General features: G+C 46.3%; 1 protein-coding gene across 1 annotated transcript in view; it reads right to left on the bottom strand.

Annotated features, from left to right (window-relative positions):
• The window catches only part of LOC147104268 (uncharacterized), a 237,957-nt gene that overhangs the window by 152,453 nt on the left and 58,460 nt on the right, over positions 1–27,044 (bottom strand). The window contains exons 2-4 of the mRNA XM_085961452.1: positions 13,262–15,264; positions 12,374–12,527; positions 2,483–5,410 (exon numbers count right to left, since the gene is read on the bottom strand). Coding sequence (XP_085817578.1) covers positions 2,483–5,410; positions 12,374–12,527; positions 13,262–15,204 — 5,025 coding nt within the window. The 5' untranslated portion in view covers positions 15,205–15,264. The remainder of the gene's footprint in view (positions 1–2,482; positions 5,411–12,373; positions 12,528–13,261; positions 15,265–27,044) is intronic.

The following is a 27,044-nucleotide window of genomic DNA, read 5'->3' as shown; positions in this document are numbered from 1 at the left end:
GCAGCAGGCGGTTAAGAAGGCAAATGGTATGTTGGCCTTCGTAGCAAGAGGGTTCGAGTACAAGAACAAGGATGTCTTGCTGCAGTTGTACAGGGCCTTGGTGAGACCACACCTTGAGTATTGTGTGCAGTTTTGGTCGCCTTACCTGAGGAAGGACGTTCTTGCCATGGAAGGAGTGCAGCAAAGATTCACCAGGCTGATACCTGGGATGGCAGGAATGACGTATGAGGAGAGATTGTGTCGATTGGGCTTATACTCACTGGAGTTTAGAAGATTGAGAGGGGATCTCATCGAAACCTATAAAATTCTGTCAGGCTTGGACAGACTAGATGCAGGAAGGATGTTTCTGATGGCCGGGGAGTCCAGAACCAGGGGTCATAGTCTAAGGGTAAGGGGTAAGCCATTTAGGACTGAAATGAGGAGGAATTTCTTCACCCAGAGAGTGGTGAACCTGTGGAATTCTCTGCCACAGAGGGCGGTGGAGGCCAGTTCATTAAATATATTCAAGAAAGAGTTGGATATATTTCTTAAGGCTAAAGGGATCAAGGGATATGGGGAGAAGGCAGGGACAGGGTACTGAGTTTGGATGATCAGCCATGATCTCATTGAATGGCGGAGCAGGCTTGAAGGGCCGAATGGCCTACTCCTGCTCCTATCTTCTATGTTTCTATGTAAAAGGGAAAAAAAATTAAACAGTGAATGCCATTCCTGGATAAAACATCATCCCTGAACCCAGCTGCCACCCAAGAGGCTCTTGCATTGGCAGTGGTTTGAAAGCAAACCACCTGCCTCTCTCAAGGCAACAGAAATGAGAAGCAAGGAGCACTTAAAGAACATGAGTGTGTGCTTATGTACATGTATATGTGAATTGTTCAGACCTCTGCCACTAGAGGGAATTGTCTTATTTCTCTGTCACTGAGAACCTCTAGCAGCAGGGAAGCCAAAGACCGACCCTCACATTCCGACAGGTAAATGTTCATGCTACAACACACGGATATAATAAATCTCTCGGCAAGGGAGTGCTGGGGTGTGAAAGTGCGGGATGATAATAGCACCAGTGTTGTTTTGTTTATATGTCAAAAACAATCAATCATTCATAAGAAGTTATTTATGCAACTGTGGTAAATATATTTGTGAACAACTAGTCGATGTCCCACGGCGTTGCACATGGGTAGTCAAGACCTGTTTGAATTTTTCAGGTTAAGCAAGTTTAGAGGTGGGAGATAATGGAACCAATTTGGGTGAAGGGTGGGGGGGAAATAGGGGGGAAGGAGAGGGAAAGGAGTAGGCAGTGGGGGAGGGGTAAAGTGAGGAAGAGACAGGGAAGAGGCAGATGGAAAAGGGAAAGGGAGGGAAGAAGAGGGGAGAAGGGAGAAAGAAAGGGAGAGGGAGAGTGGGAGAGGGAGGGGGGAAAAGTAGGGGATCTCTACCTGTGTGTGCATTTCTCTCAGCTGTGGCTCTGAGTCAGAAGGTTGTGGGTTCAAGTCCCACTCCAGGGACTGGAGCACATGAATCTAGGCTGACACTCCAGAGCAGTGCTGAGGGAGTGCTGCACTGTCGGAGGTGCTGTCTTTTAGATGAGACGTTAAACTGAGGCGCCGCCTGCTCTCTCAGGTGGATGTAAAAGATCCCATGGCACTATTTCGAAGAAGATCAGGGGAGTTATCCCCGGTGTCCTGGCCAGTAGTTATCCCTCAATCAACATAACAAAAACAGATTACCTGGTCATTATCACATTGCTGTTTGTGGGAGCTTGCTGTGTGCAAATTGGCTGCCGCGTTTCCCACATTACAACAGTGACTGCACTCCAAAAGTATTTCATTGACTGTAAAATGCTTTGAGACGTACAGTGGTCGTGAAAGGCGCTATATAAATGCAAGCCTTTTTTTTCCTTTTTAAATCAGGCTCTCTCACTGAAGCAAAATGAAGCAGTTGAAATGTTTTGCTGTCAAAGTTTACCTCAAAAAGGTTCTAAAGTCATGCACCAGGTTGTATTGAAATCATTTGAAAATTTAACACACAAAGCCTGTCTATAGCCTGAGGGCGAACACATTTTAAGTTGCAATGAGAATCATACTGATCCAGGTTGGAATTTTTCCACAATGCAAATGTGAAGAGTACCTCATCCCAAAACTGCAGGCATAGACTGATTTTGAAATTTCCGGGAAGATAATCAAACCAGGCTTTTGTGAGAGACTGAGGCCTCAGAGTAAAAACGTAAACCAAGGTACTCAAAGACACATCTTGTGATATGCAAGATTTAAAATTTTTATACTATATATAGATGGTAAAGGTAGGTATGTAGCTAAATTTTATACCAGTTGCAGAATCCAGCCTTAAGACAATGTAAAATACTATTTCTACCACTGGCAAAATTTTAGCACCAAGGCTCCTTTGACTGATTACATTAAAATAATGGATTTAGCTGCTCCCTTTGCATAAACATAATCGTTTTTGTAAGTACATCAATCAGTGTGCTTACCATCTTATCATTCGTCTTTGACAGCAATGCGTACACCAAGGTCTCTGTGACTCGGCTTTGAGCTCCGCCAATTGAGTAACTCTTTCTTCCTTCGTGGCTCCTGGTGTTTGATGTTTCTTCCTGATTCGTTAACAGACCATCGACTGCCTTCTGTGTCTGCCTGTGAATTTCCAAAGGCTTCGACTTCTTAGCTTCTGGGACAGATTGGCTTAGATCTTTTGGATACTTACTCACGATCCTAGGAGACTTCTGTTCAGATTCCTCTTTGCAGCCTGCTGGTCTGTTTTCTACCTGGGCACATTGCCCGTCATCAACTGACATCTCAACATGCTTTTCCTTCTCCAATACAAAGTGTGATGAACCATGAACTGGCCTCCTTGAACTGGTCAAATAGTCCAAGATGCCAGTTTTACCATCAGGGCTATGACCATCAAATGTTTGGGTTGAACAGTCCATCTCAACAGGATTTAGTTTTGACTTCCTTTCTTCACCCCTGTTCTTCCTATTCCTTGGCATAGGTTCACTGCAGTCATCCTCTCTAGGTTTTCCCTTGTCTCTGCTCCCATCAGATTTTTGCCCATCTGCATGAAGCTCAAGCTGTTCCAAATCACTGCGCTCTATATAGGTTGAGGATGGTCTGCTTTTCTTTTTCTCATGCTTGGGCCGTCTGGTTATGTTGGCAGGTGCACTGGTGGAAGTGTCTCCTTCGTTGATTCGCTTACCCTCTGACTTCTGGCCATTTGAACGAAGGTCATACTTTTCCAACTCATCGTATTCATTATAGGCTGAGGATGGTCTGCTTTTCCTTTTCTCATCCCTGGACTGCCTCAAGTCAGCAGTGGCACTGTCACAGGCATCTCTTTTAAATTCTTCATCATGACATTTCTTTATTTGATCATTTTTTTGGGAGGTCTTCGCTTCACGGGAAGCAGATGACCAGCTCTTTTGAATTTTCACAGTTGGAGACATGCCATCGGCCAGCTTTGAACTGACGGTCTTTTGGACAAGGTCTACAGGTTTTGATATTCCCTTTGCATAATCGGCCATCAATGCATCTAGGTCAAGGACACTATTGCAGCGCAAACCCTTTCTATTAGGCATATCAGAAGTATCTTTACTTTTACCTGAAGAGGATGATATTCCAAAGCCCTGATCAGCAGATTTTATCATCTTTTGGGTGCATTGTTCTTCATAATCTTTTTGACGAGTATTGGAATGGCGGTTGTCCTTCTTATCATGGTAATGAGAAGTCTTTGATTCTTCACTTTTTCTCTTAGATGTTTCTTTTCTGTAATCTGCCATCAAAGCATCAAGGTCTAATACATTATGCCTGTTACGGTTCAAATTGTCCCTGCTCTTTCTTGACTTCTTCTCAGTGTCCACCATTTTAGACTGTTTCACAGTCGGTGTTACATGACTTTCCTCTGAAGCAGCACTCTCTCCGTTCGTCCACGGCATGTCAAGAAACGCTTCAGACAACAGGGTTGTTTTAGGTTTTTCTGGGGTGGGCATTTTGGGATAATTTTTAGAGTACTCTTCAAAGAAGCCATCTTTCGATCTATCAACTGACCAATTGACAGAAGCGGACAATGGCTCAGATGTATATCTGTGTTTGACATAACTAGTCTCAGTTGAACAATCAGAGACTTGATCTGCTGTAAAGATTGTAGAAACCTTTTTCCTTCTCTTATCCCTCCCTTCCTTTGGTAGGACTTTCCCACAGAATTCTACAGTTTCATCACCTTGCAGCAACCCTTTTGCTTCTTTACATGCTTTTACATCATCACTGCCCTTTGAATCTTTCACATCAATGGACCCAGCAGAGGGCAGTAGTTCCTGGTTGGAAGCTTCATTGTATTTTCTCAAACCAAAATCTCTGGAGCTGCCTTTTGAAATAGGTAATCTTTCCGTGTTACTGTGGGAGTTGAGCGGAGTCGTTTTCAATTGTTTCTTTCCAACTTTATCTGAATCCACTTTGGCTGTGGTTAGCAGCTCAATATAAGATTGCTGATTTCGAACAGCATTCAGCACCTCAGCTACTTTGATTTCAGAATTTGGTGCAGTTGACAGTGTCTCTAGAATAGAGCTGTTCTCAGCTGGAAGTGGCTGATTCCAGCGTCTCTTTGCATCAGAAACATTTTCTTCAAGTTTTGTTTGGACAATCATAGAGTGTAATTTCCTAGTGCGGCGAGTCATGACTTTGTCTTCAGATGTTGTGGGGAGAGAGCGACTGACTGCTTTTTCACTTACATTCTGCAAGGTATCAATTTTACCATAGCTTGTAGGTAATAGCAAAGCAGAAACATTTTGTTCAGTAATCTCTGAAGAAGGAGTCTTTACTGAAGACTCGGAAACTCTTTTTTCCTCGGTTTGAAAATAAAACTTTTTTTCCCCCTCTAAGGGTGCAGCTTCAAGCTCCAAAGGTTTTGTTTTGTTAGTCCCTTTATCACTAGGCATCACCTCAACCGCTGTTTTCATAGTAGTGTAATTCTTCGGTCCAGACTGGGCAGTTTGTTCTGATCTTTTGTCTTTATCAAAGCAGGAATTTGCTGAGTAGGAGGGATCTTCTGAATGTACAAACTCTGGTACCTTGTGCCACTGGACCTCATTTTCAATTACGGAGACTCTTACAGCTTTTATGCATAAGTCAGAGTCCATCGATGCGGTGACTGTTTTCTGCCCATCTGAATTTTCAGTGCCAACCTTGGTCATTGAAGCAACACTTAGCGGCACACCGGTCTCATTTATTTGTCCCTTCATCTCCTCCTCCTTTCTGCTGAAACTGTTTTTCCTGCTTATTTTCTCAGAGCGAGTTTTCTCATCTATGGTAACTTTATCAAAGCCTTTGCTCACTTTCTTCATCGAATTACGTCTGCTCCACCTAAATTCAGTGGCGGGGTCCATCAAGCGGAACCAGTCATTCTTTGTCTAAAAAACATAAAGAGCAGTTCAGAAATTGATGAATTAAGAACTGGGTAATGCAGTCGGATGCCTTCCAGAAGGCATTTGACTAAGTTCCACATAAGAAACTGTTAACAAAAATGAGAGCACATGGAGTGGCAGGCAAGCTATTGGCTTGGATAGTGAATTGGCTAGGAGGTAGGAGACTGAGTCGGGATAATGGGTATATATTCAAATTGGCAGGATTGGCAGGGAGTGAAGGGTTATGGGGAGCGGGCAGGGAAGTGGCTTTGAGCCCAAGATCAGCCATGATCTTATTGAATGGCGGAGCAGGCTCGAGGGGTCAAGTGGCCTACTCCTGCTCCTATTTCTTATGTTCTTATGTGAGTAGTGGTGTCCCCCAGGGATCTGTACTGGGGCCTCAGCTTTTCACTATATTTATAAATGACCCAGATGAAGGAGTAGAAACCCATATATCTACGACACTAAGTTGGGTGGCACAGTAAATAGTGTAGATGGAAGATAAAAGTTACAAAGGGACATTAATAGATTAAGTGAGTGGGCAAAACTGTGGCAGATGTAGGAAAGTGTGAGGTCATCCACTTTGGACACAAGAAAGATAAATCAAGATTATTTTCTAATGGGTTGAGCAGGATGCCGAGGGTGCAAATGGTTTGGTTCAGCTTGAGGTAGTGGCTGGGGAGCTGGGGGGTGAAGTCTGTGGTGAGGGTGTGGTAAACCACTGTTATAGTTATCACTGTATATTGTTCTCACTGTTCTCACTGTCACATCACTACACGAGGTCGCCTCTTGTCGCACTGTTATACCTGGGCTGACCACCTCCGACTCCGCCCATTACCTGCCCAGGTATAAAGGTAGCTGACTGGCTAGTATTCCTCCCTGTTGGATCGGATCACCCACGAGGGTGGGCTCTGTTATTTAGCCAATAAAAACCTTCAGTTACGTTCTTAACTCGTCGCCTTTTATTGGACTAATTGATAGGCATATCAATTTTATTGGCTAAATTTTAAAGATGTCTGATAATGAACAGCAACAGCAAGGAGCTCACCCAGCAGCACAGCAACAGCAGCCTCCAGACAACGGGCCACACCAGCCGGCTTGGCTGCAAGCCTTGAAACCACCATACCTGGATCTAAACCCACAGGCACCAAACTCAGCCAACGACTTCAAACACTGGCTGGACTGCTTCGAATCGTACCTGGAGGAAGCCGTCGTCCCTCAGAGATCCAAACTAAGAGTCCTGAAAGCCCAAGCGAGCCCGAGAGTATATACACTCATCCAGGACATGACTACGTACGACGACGCCATCAACCTACTGAAACAGCAGTACCGGAGCCCGGTAAACTACATGTACACTAGGCATCTCTTAAGATCTCGCCAGCAACAGCCAGGAGAATCGATAGCTGAATTTTCACGAGCGCTGAGACAACTCGGCAGGAACTGTGACTTTAAAGCGGTGACGGCTACTGCGAACATGGAAGACAATGTCCGCGACGCCTTGGTGAGAGGCCTACGTTCCGACTACACACGGCAAAGACTGCTTGAAGCTAAGGACATAGACCTGGACAAGGCCGAAGCCCTCGCCCTCACCCTAGAGGCCACCCAGCAAGACCAGGAAGCGTTTGCCAGGTACTATTCGCGACCCTGGGACTCGGGCCCGACCCCCACCCCACCACCCTTCACAGCGCTGCCCCCGGGACCTACCTCAGCGTCTGCATCACGGATCCGACCGGGCCCGCTAGCCCCGGTACCGGCCCCGACATCAGGCAACCCCGATCGGGCCGCTGGCTGCTTCTTTTGCGGTCAGGAGAAGCATCCGAGGTCGCGCTGCCCAGCCAAAAACTCGACCTGCAAAACCTGCCTCAAGAAAGGCCACTTCTCCAAGGCCTGCAGAAGCAAATCCTCAGAAGCCAGCAGTGCCTCATGCGAACCCTGGGGGCGGCCATCTTTGTGCGGGGCAGCCGAAGCCTGCAGAGCCTCATGGGAAAACCAGGGGCGGCCATCTTTGTGCGGGGCAGCCGAAGCCTGCAGAGCCTCATGGGAAAACCAGGGGCGGCCATCTTTGTGCGGGGCAGCCGAAGCCTGCAGAGCCTCATGGGAACAGCAGGGGCGGCCATCTTTGTGCGGGGCAAACGATTTAAACAGAGCCTCATGTGAACTACGGGGGCCGCCATCTTCGCCGCCATCTTGTCATGACAACGACGCGCTCATCTACACCCTAGCTTCCGTGACCCTGGATCAAGCCCGCCCGCACCACCTGGCCAGCTCAATGATGGACATCAAAGTCAACGGCCACGCCACGACCTGCCTGTTCGACAGCGGAAGCACGGAGAGCTTCATCCACCCAGACACGGTGAGCCACTACTCCCTCCCCGTCCTGCCAGCGCACAGCCGCATCTCGATGGCATCGAGGTCGCACGCCACAGACATCAGCGGCTACTGTGTCGTGACATTGTCGGTTAAAGGGACAGAGTATAAAAATTTTAAACTCCTCGTACTCCCCCAGCTGTGCGCTGCCGTCATACTAGGGCTGGACTTCCAATCCCACCTCCAAAGTGTAACCCTAGCATACGGTGGACCCCTCCCCCCACTCAGTCGACAACCAGCGAAAGTTAAACCGCCCACCGCGTAACACCTGCAGCCTATCCACCCTCAAGGTACCGCCACCTTCCCTGTTCGCTAACCTCACCCCCGACTGCAAACCTGTCGCTACTAAGAGCAGGCGGTACAGCGCTGGGGACAGAGCCTTCATTAGCTCTGAGGTGCAGCGACTCCTGAAAGAGGGCATTATTGAGGGGAGCAGCAGCCCCTGGCGTGCCCAGGTGGTGGTAGTCAAGACCGGCGACAAAAATCGCCTGGTTATCGACTACAGCCAGACCATAAACAGATACACCCAGCTGGACGCATACCCCCTCCCCCGCATATCGGACATGGTCAATGAGATTGCACAATACCGCGTATTCTCGACCATCGACCTCAAGTCGGCCTACCACCAACTCCCCATCAGCCCGGAGGACAGCCAGTACACCGCCTTCGAGGCGAATGGCCGCCTCTACCAATTCCTTAGGGTCCCCTTTGGTGTCACCAACGGGGTCTCGGTTTTCCAACGGGAGATGGACCGGATGGTTGACCAGAACGGACTACAGGCCACTTTCCCCTATCTCGATAACGTCACCATCTGCGGCCGCAACCGGCAGGACCATGACGTGAATCTGGAGAAATTCCTCCGTACGGCCCAACGGCTGAACCTCACCTACAATAAGGAGAAATGCGTGTTTAACACAGCGCGCCTTGCCATCCTTGGCTGTGTAGTAGAGAACGGAGTCATCAGCCCCGACCCCGAAAGAATGCGCCCCCTCATGGAGCTACCCCTCCCCCACTGTCCAAAAGCACTTAGGAGAACCCTGGGGCTTTTCGCCTACTATGCCCAATGGGTACCCAATTATGCGGACAAAGCCAGACCCCTCCTGAAAACCACATCCTTCCCCCTCACGGAAGAGGCGTGCGCGGCCTTCTCCCTCATTAAGGGAGACATAGCCAAGGCCACAATGCACGCAGTGGATGAGTCAATCCCCTTCCAAGTGGAGAGCGATGCATCCGACTTCGCCCTAGCCGCTACCCTTAACCAGGAGGGTAGGCCGGTAGCCTTCTTCTCAAGGACCCTACAGGGCCCCGAGACCCGACACTCGTCGGTCGAGAAGGAAGCCCAGGCAATTGTGGAGGCAGTACGGCGCTGGAGGCACTACTTGGCAGGCAAACGATTTACCCTCCTCACCGACCAACGCTCGGTTGCCTTCATGTTTAATAACAAGCTGAGGGGCAAGATCAAGAACGACAAAATCTTGAGGTGGAGAATCGAGCTTTCCACCTATGATTATGAGATCTTGTACCGGCCCGGTAAACTGAACGACCCCCCTGATGCTCTTTCACGCATTACATGCGCCAGCGCGCAAAGTGATAGACTTCAGACCCTCCACAATGACCTCTGCCACCCCGGAGTCACCAGACTCTACCATTTCATTAAGGCCCGCAACCTGCCATACTCCATCGAGGAGGTCAGGACCATGACCAGGAACTGCCAGATCTGTGCTGAGTGCAAACCGCACTTCTATAAGCCGGACAGAGCAAGCCTGATCAAGGCCACCCGCCCCTTCGAGCGTCTGAGCATCGACTTCAAGGGGCCCCTACCGTCATCCGACCGTAATGTGTACTTCCTCAACATCGTTGATGAGTACTCCCGTTTCCCCTTTGCCTTCCCCTGCCCAGACATGACCAGTAACACGGTCATTAAATGCCTGAACAAACTCTTCGCCTTGTTCGGGTTCCCGAACTATATACATAGTGACCGGGGCGCCTCCTTCATGAGCGAGGAACTCCGTCAGTTCCTATTGGAGAGGGGTATTGCAGCAAGCAGGACCACCAGCTACAACCCCCGAGGGAACGGCCAGGTGGAAAGAGAGAACGCGACGGTATGGAAGGCCACCCTCTTAGCCTTAAAGTCTAAGGGCCTCCCAACCTCCCGCTGGCAAGAGGTCCTCCCGATTGCGCTGCACTCCATCCGGTCACTACTTTGCACTGCCATTAACACCACCCCCCATGCTCGAATGTTTGTCTTCCCCAGGAAGTCGACTACGGGAACCACCCTACCAACCTGGCTGACCTCTCCAGGACCCGTCTTGCTGCGAAAGCACGTGAGGGCCCATAAAACGGACCCCCTGGTCGAGAAGGTGAACCTCCTGCACGCCAACCCCCAGTACGCCTATGTGGCTTACCCAGACGGACGGGAGGACACTGTCTCCTTACGAGACCTCGCACCCTCACCCCCCCCTCCCAACCCCCCGAGTCCAGCCGAGGTAGACGGCATGCCGGAACCCCACGAGCCTTTGCCGACTACGCAGACACCAGCTTTAACACCGGATAATGTAACACCGCCGCTGCGACGATCGGAGAGGCTAACGAAGCCTCCGGACAGACTGACATACCAGAGCTGGTAATACACTTCACCCCGCCGGACTCTAATCTAAACAAGGGGTGAATGTGGTAAACCACTGTTATAGTTATCACTGTATATTGTTCTCACTGTCACATCACTACACGAGGTCGCCTCTTGTCGCACTGTTATACCTGGGCTGACCACCTCCGACTCCGCCCATTACCTGCCCAGGTATAAAGGTAGCTGACTGGCTAGTATTCCTCCCTGTTGGATCGGATCACCCACGAGGGTGGGCTCTGTTATTTAGCCAATAAAAACCTTCAGTTACGTTCTTAACTCGTCGCCTTTTATTGGACTAATTGATAGGCATATCAGAGGGTACGGAGTTAGTGGTAGGGACTGGAGATGATGACTTCTAATAGATACTGAAAGTTCTCCCAGAGTCTTGGCCAATATTAATCCCTCAACCAACACCACCAAAACAGATTAATCAGTCATTTGTTTAATCTGCTGTTTGTGGGACCCTGCTGTGCATAACTTGGCTGTCGTTTGCCCACATAACAACAGTGACTACATGTCAAAAAGGAATCGGTTAGCTCTGAAGCATTTTGGGAAGCCCCGGGACCATGAAAGGTGCTTATATAAATGCAAGTTCTTTCTTACAAGCATGTGAAACGTTCGAGCTGTGACGTTTTTTGACGTGTGCTGCTACTGAGTCACACTTTCAGGCGTGGCATCTCTCAAAGGGCGATAGGCTCCAAGTGATGCACCATGCAAGACTTTCAATTATCTAGACATTTGAGCTATTTTAAATGACCACAACTACAGTACTAAGTATAATCTCGCTCTTCCTCTCATCAGATTGTATCCAGGATACGACATGCCAGATGTAACATGCTGCTGGGCTATCATTGTGAAAGGGGTGGCGGGGGAATTGGACAATTAGTAGTAGCAGCTCCCGGGAAACTATACCCCAAACTATTTTCAAAAGATCTAGAAATAGATTGGTAATGGGGATCTTTCAGGACAGGGAATGTCTGATAAACATGTGTTGGCGGTTTAATGAGGCTATTCAATTGTCAGCAGGCATCAGAGCCCAGCCCAATCCTGTCCTCACCCAGTATTTACGCAAACACTTTCCAGCTGGACTCACCAGATACTTATCAGGAGCGGAAACTTTCCCCTCCCTAGCCGAGAGGCACCATGACCAATTCCTACCACCACCCTGGCATTCAGTTAACTCAGCACAGATAGTAAATGAACCGTGGACCTTTATGGTCTGTGTAATTCGTTTCCACATTAGGCAGTGGGACAACTGAGCCACTAGGGGAGCAACTATTAGATTTTTTTTTAAAGATGAGAGGCTCACTGTATTTAGGTAAAGGCTTGCAATACCCACCGATCATTTCACATCTAGGCTCGATATTCTAGCAATGACTTTTTTTTGGCGCTAAATTCAATTAACACTTCCAATTTAAAGTGCAAAATTAATTATCCATTTGCTGTTCAGAAACTGTAAGATCTGTTATTTAAATGATAGCATTCAACGATTCAAAAAGTGACAAATATTCTAGACATGTGAAACAGAAGTGTTACAATTGCTTGTTTCATAAACCTAAAACATTATGCTGTGGTTACTAAGCAATTGGCTTTGCCTGTACTGTCTCACACTTCAAGGTTCATGGACTCGACCTTTAATCGGATCCAGTCATTAAGTACATTCCCCCAGCTTAATTAGAATATTAATAGAAACATTTTGAGTCTTGGTAAATGATGCCGCAGAAACTTCTGTGGATTGCCACTGGCTGCGAGTTGTTAAGAAGATTCTCTGAGGCTGAATGGTGGCTTTCAGATAAATCTAAATGGTTTTAGTTAGTAAATAAAACTCATTGTTCAAAGTAGGGCAAGGCAGCATCAATATCCTACGTCTACACCAAACTAAAGACTTTTGTTTTACTGACACAGAGCTAGGTTTACTTTGGAACAGCAGGCGAATGAAAATCAAAGTCTGTGATGCAAAGGGTGGAAGTCATTACCAGGTCTGTTTCCGCTTCCTTTTCTTTTTCTAGGCTCTCCCTCCCTCCCTGTTCGTGAGTGTTCTGCAAGATTGAGTGTTCTGGAGATGAAGAGACAGCCATATCCATCTGCTTCTCGCAGTGACCTTCATCGCCAATTGTTCGAGTCTCAAACCTGTCGGAAAGTTTGTTCAGGATGTCATTAATCAAACAACTTTACGTACTTTTAAATCTGAAGAGATTTACCTGCAAGAAAACAGCCCTTCGGAATGTGGAGCATAGAGGACAACTGGAAAGAGGCAATAATCTTTACTCGATGAGTGAGAAAGATTGCTTGTTCAGAAGTGTTGCAAAATGTTTTAAGTAAATCAGGATCAGATATTTTTGTTTGTCTGTGTTATTGTTAAGGACAAATATATGTTTTTCACGGTTTCTTTTTAACACACACTATTGCAGTGGCACTACATTGGCACACCAATGCACCAGCCATGGATCAGTAGGGCATGTGTTTGTAGCTGGGATTTCCCAACACAGCAGACTCTCGCTCTCAGCCATGCTGCTAAGGAAAAGGCAGCGAGTGAATGATTGTCAAATCACCCAAGAGCCACATTCATATACCTTGTAGAAGTCACCTTAAGCATAAAGATCAATGAAAAGGTATGGTACTTGCACATTGTTAACTGAACACCACATTGTAGCAATTACACTCCGATATCTTCTCTTGTATTTATTGCTTTTGTTTTTCCTTGACAGGAATATTCTAGTTATTACCACACCAATTTGAGAGTTTATTCAGACATAACAGTAACTGGGGCACGTGGCAAGCCTCTTGACCGGAAAATGAGTGCAATTTTTTAAAAAATGGGTTAATTTAAAACCAAACACTTCAAGAATTAAAACTCAACACACCTTTTTGTTATATCTGAAGACAGAGGTCTTGGTTGGTACGATCGTCTTTGGGAACTTTGGAGTTGTTCATATTTGGAATCCTTGTCCCCTGAACTAAAGCTTTGGATTCGTTGTCTGACACGAATGTTTATCTTTTCCTTCACGGTGGTAGTCTGTGGAGAATCCGTTTTTGCTGTGCTACTACTAGCGGAATCTAAGAGGAGACTGATGCGTCTCTTAATTATTCCACCAGAAACTGGCACTTTATTTCCTTTACTTCCTCGATCATTGTAGCCTAAAGAAGAGCTTTCGTCATCTGAAGCTTGCTCCGGATCAGAACATTCTTTATCCAATTCCTTATTTGCCCAACTCTTAAGTTGCTCTTGGTCAGTTCCCAATTTCTCTTTTTCAGTTTTTAATGAGGTAGTGGGTATCCTTTCTTCCTTTTCCTCTTCCCCTTGACCGGCAGTGGTTTTGGTGTCATTCAGGTCATTTCCCCATAGAGTCTTTCTTTCTGGGGAAGTAGTTTTCTCTTTATTATCTCTCTCATACAATGTGAGCGTCTTGACATCTTTCTTACTGATATCCATCTTTGGGCGGTTATTGAATTTCTTTTTAGCAACAAACAAGTAACTTTTTGTCTCGTCTTCATCATCATTTGGAGAAGCTGAAGACCAGCATTTTTCTGCCTCTGGGGCGGACTCTTCCTGTTGAACTGTTGCATCACGTCTAGTCTCCGAGGACACAGCGCGAGCAGCTTTAATAATGGGGACATTTTCTTTACTATCCTCTGATGGGGGAACATTTCCTTTGTGAGCAGAGGCTTCAAATCTGGCTGTAAGGTCCATTGATAAAGGCCTGGGTTTCTTCAGCCAAGGTTTTTCAGGGGTAGAAGCTTTTTCATCATGCTTTATCGTGGTTTCTGAAGGAGACTCTGTTTTCTGGTCATCTGTGGTTCCAGGAAGCCAAGCAGATAATGGTCTAGGTTTTCTTAACTGGACCCTGGGTGTAGGTGGGCTTTCAGTACTATCCTTTTCTTTGTCCATTTTGTCTTTACCTTCCTCTGTAACTTGGTCCCATTTTCCTAAAAAGCTCAATGAAGTAGCTCTCAAGAGCGGTGTGGGTTTTGTTGTCCCGAATCCTTGAGTGGCACTTGGGCTGTATTTCCTGGACAACACAAAAGGTTTCATAGTCCCTTGCAACTCTTGATCCCGTGAACTGTCCCTGCTTGTCCATTTCCCAATATCTTTATCAACTTCACTGGATTGCTTGGATTTTAACTTCTGAACAGAAGTTTCTAAAATAACGAATGTAGTTGGTTTCATTTCGGAATGTTTGCTCTTCTCTTCTGTCACTCTTTCAGAATTCAAGGCCGTGGTTGAAGAGGAAACAGCGGCATTGCAAAGTTTTGGTGCTGAATCTAAGTTGAGCAACTTCTCACCATCCTGAGGTTCGCCTGCCTTAATCCAACTGATATTGTCAGATCCTATTGAAGGCTTTTGGGCAAAGGAGGACAATACTGACAAAACAGTCCCACTTGGTGCATGTTTTGGCTCTGTGTGCCTGAAGCTTGCTTTTGCATCGCCCGTGTCTACAGCCAGCTTCCCTGATGGTGTTATCTTAGAAGCAACACTTCGAGGCTTAGGGGCTGTGTGAGGTGCTTGTGTGGTCCCTGGTGATGTGTATGGCACTGATGGCTTTTCCAAAGAAAATGGTCTTGGAGAAAATCTTGGTTTTGGTCCTGTTATCGGCTTGGTCACTGAACCCAAATTATAATTCAGTTTGCCATCATTAGCAAATATATGGGGTGAAATTGGAGTTGCCAGTTCAAGGGCTTTATTGCTTGCATCTGAAAGAGGGCTTATACGAGTCCATGGAGACTTAGTCTCGTTTACAATATCATTCACATCACTCAAGCTATTTTTTGGGGATGGGGCAGGTTTCCCCTCCACCCATGTTGCCATGACAGTCTTCTATTTTAGGCACCCACCATCCTGCATGACTTTTCACTGAAGAGCCAAGTCCTACAAAAAAGAGAGAAAATTAATTGTTTTTCGGACAATAAGATGGTTTCCAAAGAGGGCATGTCATCAGTCTACTTAGAGCAGTTGGTTATTCAAACATTCGGGCTCTCCCATATCCAATTTTCAGCAGTCGTGTTGGATTCAATAAAAATCAATATTGGTTAGTAGCAATGCTCTGCCCCTAGATGTCTGCTGCAAGCTTTGTATCTTTGTAATCTCCTCCAGTCCTACAATCCCCACAAGATATCTGCACTCCACCAATTCTGGCCTCAAGCATCCCTGATTATAATCGCTCCACCATTGTTGGCTGTGCCTTCAGCTGCCACGGCCTTAAGCTCTGGAATTCCCTGCCTAAACCGCTCCGCCTCTCTACCTCTCTTTTCTCCTCCTAAGATGCTCCTTAAAACCTACCTCTGACCAAGCTTTTGGTCATCTGTCCTAATATCTCCTTCTGTGGCTCGGTCTCAAGTTTTGTTGATAATGCGTCTGTGAAGCGCCTTGGGACGTTTTAATATGTTAAAGGCGCTCTATAAATGCAAGTTGTTGTTGCAAGCACTAGCAGATCTCCTGTGGAGTTGCTCATGTGTAGTCTAATTCACGCAGCAGGAAATGACGATGATAGCTTTTGCTGTGTAGTAACACAAAGCTACTTACATTAAGGCTCAGTAAAGATTTGCTCATCCATTAGCAATTTGTATTTGAATTTCTGAATTATACGACATCACAGAATTGTCAATACTAAGTGTTTTCTCCTCTGCACAAGCAAAAATGTTCATTATTATCCCAATTAATTCTGAACCATTGTGATTTAAGATCCTCACAATAGAAGATCAGTTCTTTTCCAAAGAAACAATTTAAAATCAATGCCAAGTTACCTGGCACCTCAGATTTGTTACTGCACGTATCACAGTCTGGTCACATCCTTATCCTACCCGTCACCTTACAGTAGCTTTGGTAAGAAGTGGTACGTCACTATAAATATATAGAAAAACAAGAGATCTGAACCCTCGTTTTATGCTTTCAGAAAGCAGCATATTGGGTGTAATAGGACGCTGTAGTCCAGGCTCACTGGATGAAAGTCTCTTCCATCGGTAACAATCCTAAATAAAACAATTCAGAGGAACTCTGAACCCCTTGGGCACCGATTCATGGTTTGAAATGCCACATAATAGTGTCAGCCAGTGGCTCAGTGGGTAGCACTCTCGCCTCTGAGTCAGAAGGTTGTGAGTTCAAGTCCCACTCCAGAGACTTGAGCTCAAAAATCTGGGCTGACACTCCAATGCAGTACTGAGTGCTGCGCTGTCGGAGGTGCCGTCTTTCGGATGAGACGTTAAACTGAGGCCCCGTCTGCTCTCTCGGGTGGATGTAAAAGATCCCATGACACTATTTCGAAGAGCAGGGGCGTTATCCCTGGTGTCCTGGCCAATATTTATCCCTCAATCAACATCACTAAAACAGATTATCTGGTCATTATCACATTGCTTGCTGTGCGCAAATTGGCTGCCGTATATTTCCTACATTACAACAGTGACTACACGTCAAAAAAGTACTTAATTGGCTTTAAAGCGCTTTGGGATGTCTGGTGGTCACGAAAGGCGCTATATAAATGCAAGTCTTTCTTTCTTTCTTTATAATTGGTCACAATCTGAATAAGAGACCTCAAGATGGCTGGTGCTGAAAATGGAAATATCACAGTCGTACAGCACTGCTGATTTTGGGCCTGTTATTAGGGAAGAGCAGAGAAGCTATATTCTGAATCTAACTTGTGCGGCACCGGGCCTGGAAGAGCTTTGATTTAGCAGCTCTGCTCAGTATCTAAACCACATAAACCTGACTCAGGGCCACTTGATACAGAAAATAAACGTCAAAATGGAAAAAAAGATATTCCATTATCCCAGATGAGCGCAAGGCAAAAAAATGACTTATTGTTCTTAGAAGTTGGAGTCAAAGCTAAATATTGCTTTGCTGAAGGTCTCCTCCAAGTGAGGAGCTCGGGGAAGCTAAAGTTTGGAGACCATAAGCAGAGGTGGCGCGAAGTTAAATGCTCCTCAATACAGGCTACATTTGAGGTCCGCGGTGCGTCACATATTTAGACAGTTAATCGAAGCAGGATACTGGGAATGACTTTGTGATGGGATGTTGGCTAAAATATTAGGCTTACGTTTATTCTCCAGGACTAGTGATTCAGAATCTTCTTTATCCACTGGAAGCTGGAGAACTTATCTTTCACACTTGGGCGTTGAGCCCAATTCTCAGTTGCATCACTAGTCTGTCAAATTTAAGCAAAGATTTAAATTCGGTACTTTTCTTGCCAGTGACTGAAATTAGAACCAGCAATCTCTCTTGCATCTGGAGCAAGGTAATTTTTTTTCACCCCTACTCCCCAACTGCTATCCTTTTTCTCCCCCTTCCTCACCTGAAGGCACCAATTCATGCAAGGTTAAAACTCTACAGGCGACCCCAGTACGTCAATAGGCTATACGACCACAAGGAAATATCACAGCCAATTCCTGTCCTTTCTTGATGCCCACTCACATTAATTTTCTAGCAGGAATCTTTGGATAGTGATCAGGAGTGAAAACGCTGGCTGATTTTTTTTCCCCCTGCCCAGCCCAGTGACACTGAAGCCAATTATAATGACCCAACTACTGCTCCACCCGAGCTCAATTAACTCAGCACAGATGGGGATCTGAACCTGGGACTTCTCGGTCTGTATAGCTTAGAGCTACACTGGTGTGCTTTTACCCACTAGTCCATCGTGAAAGCTTGAGTCATTACATTTGACACCATTCTTATTACTTATCAGCAAATGGGAGTCGTGAAAATCCCTGCATGCTGATAATCGGCAATTAACTGCAACATGTACTAGATTTAACTTATATATACACAGCACTGAAAGGGTTAATGTAAAAAAAAGCTGTGTGTTGCTAAGACCTGTAAAACCTACAAATTATGCTGTTGCGATTAAAAAGACTCCCCCACCTAGTCTCGCCTGCCTACGGTAATGGGGGTCACAGACAGAGAGTACAGTCCCTGCCATCTTTTCAATGGAATCCAGCCTCCCTCTTCACACCTCAGCAAGCAAGGAGATTACTGCTCCAGTTTTAAACAGCCAAACCACATCTACACTACAGCTGTTGCTAGTTTTATTCACTAAGATCCTAAGTCAGATAATAAATTCAAGCTGTTAAATGGGAGTTTCACACAAACCATTTTTTTTCTAGAGATATAAAAAGGTATTTTGGGGTCAGGTTCTCTTTCCCCCCCCCCCCCCCCCGCCCTACAATTTATCCCTTCTTTGTTCAGCTGGTCTAATGCCTCTGCCACTGGGCACACAGTCTGCTCCACTGGGAGGCGGAAGGGGCTGTAACTGGGCACTGGGAATTGTAAGGGCCTGTGTTATAAAATGGCCAACACAAATCTTCAGCTTTCGTTTCTCTATTTAATCCCTACTAATAAATACTTAATTGGAATGGAGGTTTCTAAAAATTGATAATCCAATATAACTGAATGAAATTTCATACAACAGTGCAAAGGAATACTTCGGGATTGAGAGGCGTTAAGCCTCTGACTTTGTCAACAAACGGGAGAAAACTGTCTACAAATCACCAGTCACTGAGGCATAATAAACCCAATGCGATTTTATTGCTTCAATTTTCGATGGGGAATTTAAAGTAAAACATGTATTTTTAATGTATTGAGACTCATTTCTAAAAGTATGCAAATAACTTAAGCAGAAAGACGCCAGGGCTGAGCTCGAGTAAAATCCAGCCCTTTGTGTTCATCACCAATCTCTCTGAGCCAGTGCTCATTACCAATCTCTCTGAGCCAGTGTTCATTACCAATCTCTCTGAGCCAGTGCTCATTACCAATCTCTCTGAGCCAGTGCTCATCACCAATCTCTCTGAGCCAGTGCTCATTACCAACCTCTCTGAGCCAGTGCTCATTACCAACCTCTCTGAGCCAGTAGGTGGTGCTCTGGCCCTTTGTTATTAATTACACACAATGGAATAGTGTGTAAAGTTAAAATGTGAACAAAGAAATATTAAAAAAACCCGCACATGCAGATTTATTGATTCCTTTTCTTTGTCAAATAAGTATGAACTGCATTCGAAGGCTGGATTAATGAAACTGCCCTGTAACTCTCGGGACTGTGTGAGTGGGTTACAATGGTGAATGGGCGAGTAGACTATCCACTAGGTGAATATAAACTTCTACCCGACACCGCTCCCAAATACAAATAACCTGACCTCCATAGTCCGACCTAGTCTTTCGATAGGCTGTTGGATTAGGCGCCTCTTCTATTAGCCCACTAAGCCAGTCCTATAATGTTAGACATGAACGCACAGAAGCAGCTTGGTTGTAATTCCCAGGCCTGCCCTGTGTGGCTTTCACTCCCATCACTAAACTCAGTTAAGCTGACTTAAGAAAAATGTCTCTGTTGATTTTTTCCACCTTTGTTTCCGTTATCTGCTATTGATCTTTCTCATTGCACGATGATGTTGCTACATCATGGTGCCCCATTCCTATACACGCAGTAAAACAAAATTGTGGACAAGAGAGAGTGACACACAGAGGCCGTGGATGTCCCAGTACAACAAAACGTAAACTGCCATACAAAAAGCTTGCACCTCTGAAGGCACTAAAGAACCGCCCTATGAGGTGGGTTTACAACGGAGTCTCTGCAGGTAAAGCAATGCCAGCAGCAGGCAGAACCAGTGGTCGCTACCACACCTGAATGACCGGGCATGGTTGGCAGTACAATATTAACAGGGCCGTTCAGATCCGGCGTCTTTCACACATTGCAGACACTCTTTTTAAAAAAAAAATTCAGCAAGTGTGACTTGAAGATTGCAGATTGTTAAGATTAAAAACGGTCCTGTTTAACAGCGTCTTGTCACATGGTGAGCAATGACTCAGTTCTATGCACAGCCTTCGGTACTTTGCCCAAGAGACTATTATTCATCAGTGAGCTTTGACTGCAAGTGTTGGCTGGCAGTTTGAGCTCCAGGGACAGACGTCACAGCTGAGACAAATGCTGACAGAGCAATTTTTGGAATGCTACCCGAATTTCCTCAAAAGGACTAATTTCTAATTTTAAAAATTGTTGAATAACACACCCCAACACAACTTCCATTTGAAACGGATCCTGCGCCAATGTCTGGATCTTTCCAATTCGTTTTCAAAATATTAGCCCGAGACTGGGCAAGAACAATTGTGGGTTTTCCACTTCCTGGAGGCAGTCATTAACTGCTTCTCACAGACTGGCAACACCCTTCATTGCCTTCTGACGTTAGTTGAGCACTGTTGACAGAGTCAAAGTGTCATTACTTCTTTTGGTTAAAGGTTAATTTTTTTTTCAGTAAACGAGAGTTTGCTAGGAATTAATGGCCATCTCACACCCTGGGCAGTGAGGAGTTCTGGCTAGAGTGAGAGTACACCCATCCCAAACTCTGGCAGAGTGACTGTGCTGCCCATTAATCACCTTTCCTATATTAGAACAGTGACTACACTTCTAAAGTACTTCATTAGCTGGAAAGCGCTTTGGGACGTCCTGAGGTCGTGAAAGGTGCTATATAAATGCAAGCTTTTCTTTCAATCATGCACTCTGGTTGGGATTAACACTCCAGAAGCATTCACAATTATCCTAAATTCGATGCTTTTATGGTCCTGGTAAGAGAAACTGAACAGTTGGTTTGTCCCACTGCCCCTGGGTTAGAGGAGATAATCGTCCAGGGCTCCTGCTGGTTATCCAGTGACTGGAAACAGCGTGAGTGAATGTGAGGACAAGTTGAGAAATAAGCCACAAACATTTGTCAAATCTTTGTATACAAGAGGTTTTTGTGTTTCAAACGAAGAGGTAATGAGAGGCTTCTGTAATGTGGAGAGACTACAGAAGCTGGGATTGTTCTCCTTAGAGCGGAGAAGCTTAAGGGGAGATTTGATAAGAGGTGTTCACAATTATGAAGGGTTTTGATAAGAGTAAATAGTGAGAAACTGTTCCCACTGGCAGGAGGGTCGATAACCAGAGGACAGAGATTTAAGATAATTGGCAAAATAAACAGTGGGGGGGGGGGGGGAAAGACGAGGAGAATTTTTTTTTACACAGCGAATCTGGAATGCACTGCCAGTAAGCCTGATCACACAAGAGACACAGCCTAAGGCCCCAGCAGCAAACCGTATAAATAAGTTGATTAAGACTAATTAGTTGCATCATCACCTGCCCAGCTGAGGTGTCTCGAGTTGTGAGTTCATGATACTTGTAATGGAATAGGTATAGCATTATGATCAATCTACAACTGCAACACTCTGCTAAGCTTTTGTGAGCTTTAGACCAATAAAGTTATACGGTGTCTGGCGAGAGATTCCTGCCTAAACTGGAGTAGCGTTATCCCGGTCAACAGGACAGCATTGAGTTCAGCTGTAGTTATTCCCATGGTCCTTAGCCTCCTGCTACTTAACGTTTAGCCTCATACACCTCACATGAAGAATGGCTATTTAGGGAAGGCAGCACTAGTCAGCGAAGAGTCAATGTCTTCAGAAGAGGAGAGGAGGGGAGAAAGTTCGCAATAAAAAAAATTGGTCGTGTTTCCAAACAAAAATCTTCAGAAAGGCGGCTAATGGCTGCTGGAAAACAAGTTTAAGCCAGACTTTACCTTGAGAATAAATATAGCACCTGCAGTGGCCAAATGTATTGTTTTCCAGTAAAGTGGGGCTAGTGGGTCCATCAGTAGACCATGAGAGCCTGAGACAGTATATGATAAAAACCCCTCTGCTTTTATGCAGCACCACTAACCATTAATGAGTCTCTCCACAGTGCCATGCTCAACCCGCAATGAAAATGTACTATCTTTAAGATTCCTAATGCTGGAGGCCGTGCGAAACAGAGCAGATATGCTGATCAAAGACTGGTTCAGTTTGAACAAAGTGCTGGACCCCCAGGTTTGGAACCCGGGTCTGCTATTTGTCCCTTTGAATGGGGATTCAATACAGGTCTTTTTTTTTTTAAAGCAGGTACTGTATTCTGCATTGACCCATTATTTGGGAAAGTGTTCACATTTATAGAACACAGTTGGCTGTTTACAGGAGCCTGGTTCAAAGAATCTTAATACAGAACACAAGGGGCTGCTAATCATCCCTCCAATAGCTCTGCTCTCAAATCAGTACAAAGCATTCATGTTGCAACATGCTGTTCCTGTGCAAATGGACTTGTACAACTTAAATCAGTGCTGGAAATTAGGTACTGATGGAGAGTGCCCTGTTTATTAAATATGAGCTATTTGAAGCCTGGAGGACTCCCTTTGATGATGTTTGAATTGTGAAATTTATTTGAAACAAATAATCCAGCTACATGAGAATATGAAGTGCTCGAATATAAAAAAAAACTCCAAGTTCAGGCATGCCGCAAGTAAAAAAAAAAGCAGCACCACCCTGCGTGAGCAAACAGGAATCCCCCAACAATAAGCAAAGAATTGACGATATTTTTAAATCTCGACAGGATTCTACTTGTGTAGAACAAGTGGGGAACCACTGGTCCTGCAACTGAACAGACCAGTTTGGTCACAATACAGAGGCCATTGTGTCGACACACAGAAATGGGATCCACCTCCTCAAAATAAAACCACACCGATTACTAGATGACTCTCTCCAAGCAACTAGCTGCATTATTGAAGAGAGCTGGGACCACGTTTCCTCTGTAACTTACTTAAGAGGGACCCCTTGTAACCAAGATAGACAAGGAGGACCCAGGCACGTCCCCAACAGTCGAGTGGATAAATGCACAACGTGTAGTGCTGAGTCATTAGGAGCAGATTTGATCCCTAGTCTGGGATACAATTTGACAGATATTAGCGGACCTTCTGTACCTCACTCATGTAACCGTTCTTCATGTGAACTTACACCTTGGGAGTATTGGTAGCCTACTCGACAGAGCATGTATCACCACCGAGCCCCATTGGGCTCACACCGCCGAGCCCCATCGTGTCCACACCGCCGAGCCCCATCGTGCCCACACCGCCGAGCCCCATCGTGTCCACACCGCCGAGCCCCATCGTGTCCACACCGCCGAGCCCCACCGTGCCCACACCGCCGAGTCCCACCGTGCCCACACCGCCGAGTCCCACCGTGCCCACACCGCCGAGTCCCACCGTGCCCACACCGCCGAGCCCCACCGTGCCCACACCGCCGAGCCCCACCGTGCTCACACCGCCGAGCCCCACCGTGCCCACACCGCCGAGCTCCATCGTGCCCACACCGCCGAGCCCCATCGTGTCCACACCGCCGAGCCCCATCGTGCCCACACCGCCGAGCCCCATCGTGCCCACACCGCCGAGCCCCATCGTGCCCACACCGCCTAGCCCCATCGTGCCCACACCAGATGTCTATGTGCATTACCAGCAGGGGTCACTGGATAGTGATCAGCCACAGGAACTCAGGTTTATTTCTTTTCTACCCCACCCTTCAACTGCGGCAACTTGCAGCACCCCAACCTGGCTGAGATCAGACAACTCAGCACAGACCATGCATTAAATTTGGTGCCTTTCATATAACTCAGTTTCACATAAGTACACGTGCCCATTGAACCATCAGCCTGAGGACAATTAAATTGCTGGCAGCTCCATTAACTTTTGTGGTCTGACCGAATTTGCCTTGTTACTGTCTTATCTAGCATCTTCTGCGGATTGCTCGTATAACTTTGCTAAAACTCTTTGGCCTAGAAATTGGGTTGGGGCGCCAAAGTGGCGCAAAAGTCGCCTGAGCGCAGGATTTAGCGCAGCGTTCGAGGCTTTAGCGATCGTCAGATATTCAGTTCCATTGCCCCTAGAGGGAGACGGGGCGAGGCTCGAGGCGCTCCACGTCCCTCTTAGGGCGCTGAAACTGAATATCGCAGCGCAACGTGCCGCAGCGCCACACGCTGCGGTACTGCAGGCCTTCCTCCCATTGTTAAGGGGGAGGGGCCTGCAACAGCGCGATCCCCGCTCGCGAGTGCCGGCAAACGAGCACGGCACCAAGGAGAAGTGCCGGGCTCTCGGGAAACAGCCGGCAATGCCGCGGGCGGGGGTGGGGGGGGGGTGGAGGCCGGGGACGGAGGTGCTGGCAGGCGGCCGCCCCGCACCTCCACCTTAACTTGCGCTGCTGCCGGCACAGTAAGGCCCCGTGAACCGGGCGCAGGTAGTGAACGGCGCAACTGCGCCGTTCGCTACCAAATATCGCGAACGGGGCGCTGCGCACACCGATGACGTCATCGGTGGCGGCGCAGCGCAAATGGCTAATGCCACCATTAGCGCCCCTGCTGAATATCGCGGGAGGCGCAGCCAGTGGCGCTACAGCCACTGACTGCCTCTTTGGGCGCTAACAGGTGGCGCTACTCACCCAATTTCTCCCCCTTTATGAACTTCATCCAATTCCATTCAGTAAACGTTGCTCAGTTGTGTTGGGAATCATTGAAACAATAAACTAGCAGTGTAAGCAGAAACACTGGAGCAGACAGCTCAAACTTGGACTGTGCCAGTGAGAGTTAAATTACTAAAGATAAAAATGATTCCACTTCCTGGTTCATGTTGATTCAGTTCGCCAGACAATGAGGCATACAGCAGTGCGTTGTCAGTGACCTTGGTTCATATTACATCTTTTGGCCAATATGGGTGTCAATTAGCCTGTTGATGAACAGCAGAACTAATTCAGATTTATACACATAATATGTAGCAGCTGTATCAATCACAGTATTATATCTTATCTGTACTCTGCATATGTGGACAGATACAATACTGTACAGTGCCCATATTGGTTGGATAAAGGATTTACAGTTAATTTGTCAGTTATGCTGCTAAATGGCGAGGAGTGGAGGGTGCAGTTCCTTCAGAAGTGAAATACCTGCACTTCACAAAGGGTGTGGGTGAGTGAGTCATTTGCTCTGCATCACAGAAAAGACTGGTAGATCCTTAACACTTGGAACAGTGCTAAAACCTGAATTATTGTTTTGTGAAGCAATTCACAATCACAACCACAGTAGCATGGCAGATCTAATTTAATGTGGGGTAAGTGTGAGGTAGTACATTTTGGGACCAGTTTCTGGCTGGGATGGAGATCACCTCTTACAGAAGGTAGGTACTGCAGGGAATTCAGGGCCAGAGTGATCTCCTGGACTAGTTTCGTTCGCCTAGATGGGTCAGAGAGGAATTTACCAGATTTCCCCCCCCCCCCCCCACCCCCGCAAATTGGCCTGGGTTTTTTAAATCTGTTTTCTTTCGCCTCTCCCAGGAGATCACATGGGTGAAGTGGAGATTTTTTTTTTTATATATATATGATACACGAGTTATCGCAATTGTGTGGGACAGGCTCGATGGACCAGAGGGACTTTACCCGTCCATCATCGGTCATAGTAAAAATACAGAATGGGAGTACTCACTTAATGGAAAGGTGTTGGAGTGTGCGGATGAACAGTGTGACCTAGAAATTCAAATGCATAATTTCCTTAAGGTGCGAGTTCAGGTAGATAAAGCCATAACAAGCCAAACAGCATTTGGGGTTTTATATATCAGGGCATAGAGTAAGAGAGTGAAGAGGTCATGATCAATGTGTACAAAATACTGGTTAGACCACAGTTAGAATAGCCTGCACAGCTTTGGACTATAGAAAAGACATTAGGGTTATAAAGAGCAAGTGAGACAGTGGGATTAGTTTTGGATTGCTCTAGCAAACAGCTGACAAAGGCACAATAGGCCGAATGGCCTTCTCTGCTGTAAACATCTATGATACTATAAAATAAATATATTATATATATATATATATATATATATATATATATTGCACCAGCATAAAACTCTCAAGTTTTACTGCCAAGCCAATTACCAGTCCAAAAAAAATTGTTCACACTGGGGTGCAAATCTCACTTCCAGGCTCGGTAGTAACAAAAATCTGAAGCATGCAATTTATATACTTTTGTTTTATTATTGAAAGTTTTAGGTGAAGGGCCAAGGCTCATGGTGTAGGACACCATCAAGGCTCAAAAGTAGTGATTACATAGACTGTACAGCACAGAAACAGGCCATTTTGGCCCAACTGGTCGATGTCGGTGTTTATGCTCCACACAAGCCTCCTTCCATCCCACTTCATCTCACCCTATCAGCATAATCTTCTATTACTTTCTCCCTCATGTACTTATCTAGCTTCCCCTTAAATGCATCTATACTATTCGCCTCAAGCACTCCCTGTGGTAGTGAGTTCCACATTCTCACCACTCTCTGGGTAAAGAAGTTTCTCCTGAATTCCTATTTAGTGACTTGAGCAGAGGGTAGGCACATCATCATCTAGAGGCCTGCTCAAGCATAGACCCAAGTATAGATCACCATATTACTTTAAACTATTCGATGCATGGTACAGCAGGTTTTACATGTTATTTTATTATTTGCCCGTTCGGCCCCCTTCGATCGGCTGAGCCAGGGGTTGGAGGACTGTTCCGCGACAATATTCCGCAACCAGGCACCAGGAAGCGTGCGAGTGTGCTGGAGAGTGACTAGCCCTCTGGTAGACCATGAGCTTAGTGCCGGGTTTGAGGTCCTGGTCTTCAAACACTCTTCCTCAGGCGACCGAAGGCTGCACTGGCACACTGAAGGCGGTATTGGACTTCGTCGTCGATGTCTGCCCTTGTTGACAGTAGGCTCCCGAGGTACGGAAAGTGGTCCACGTTGTCCAAGGCCTTGTCGTGGATTTTGATAATCGGGGGGCAGGTTGGTAGAGGACCTTTGTCTTATGGATGTTTAGTGTAAGGCCTATGCTCT

This window comes from Somniosus microcephalus, chromosome 19 (assembly GCF_052327205.1).
Source record: "Somniosus microcephalus isolate GS21.2 chromosome 19, FLI_Smic_1.0, whole genome shotgun sequence".
Classification (NCBI taxonomy): Eukaryota; Metazoa; Chordata; class Chondrichthyes; order Squaliformes; family Somniosidae; genus Somniosus; species Somniosus microcephalus.
The sequence above is the reverse complement of the archived record's forward strand: the minus strand, read 5'-3'. Positions and strand labels throughout refer to the sequence as shown.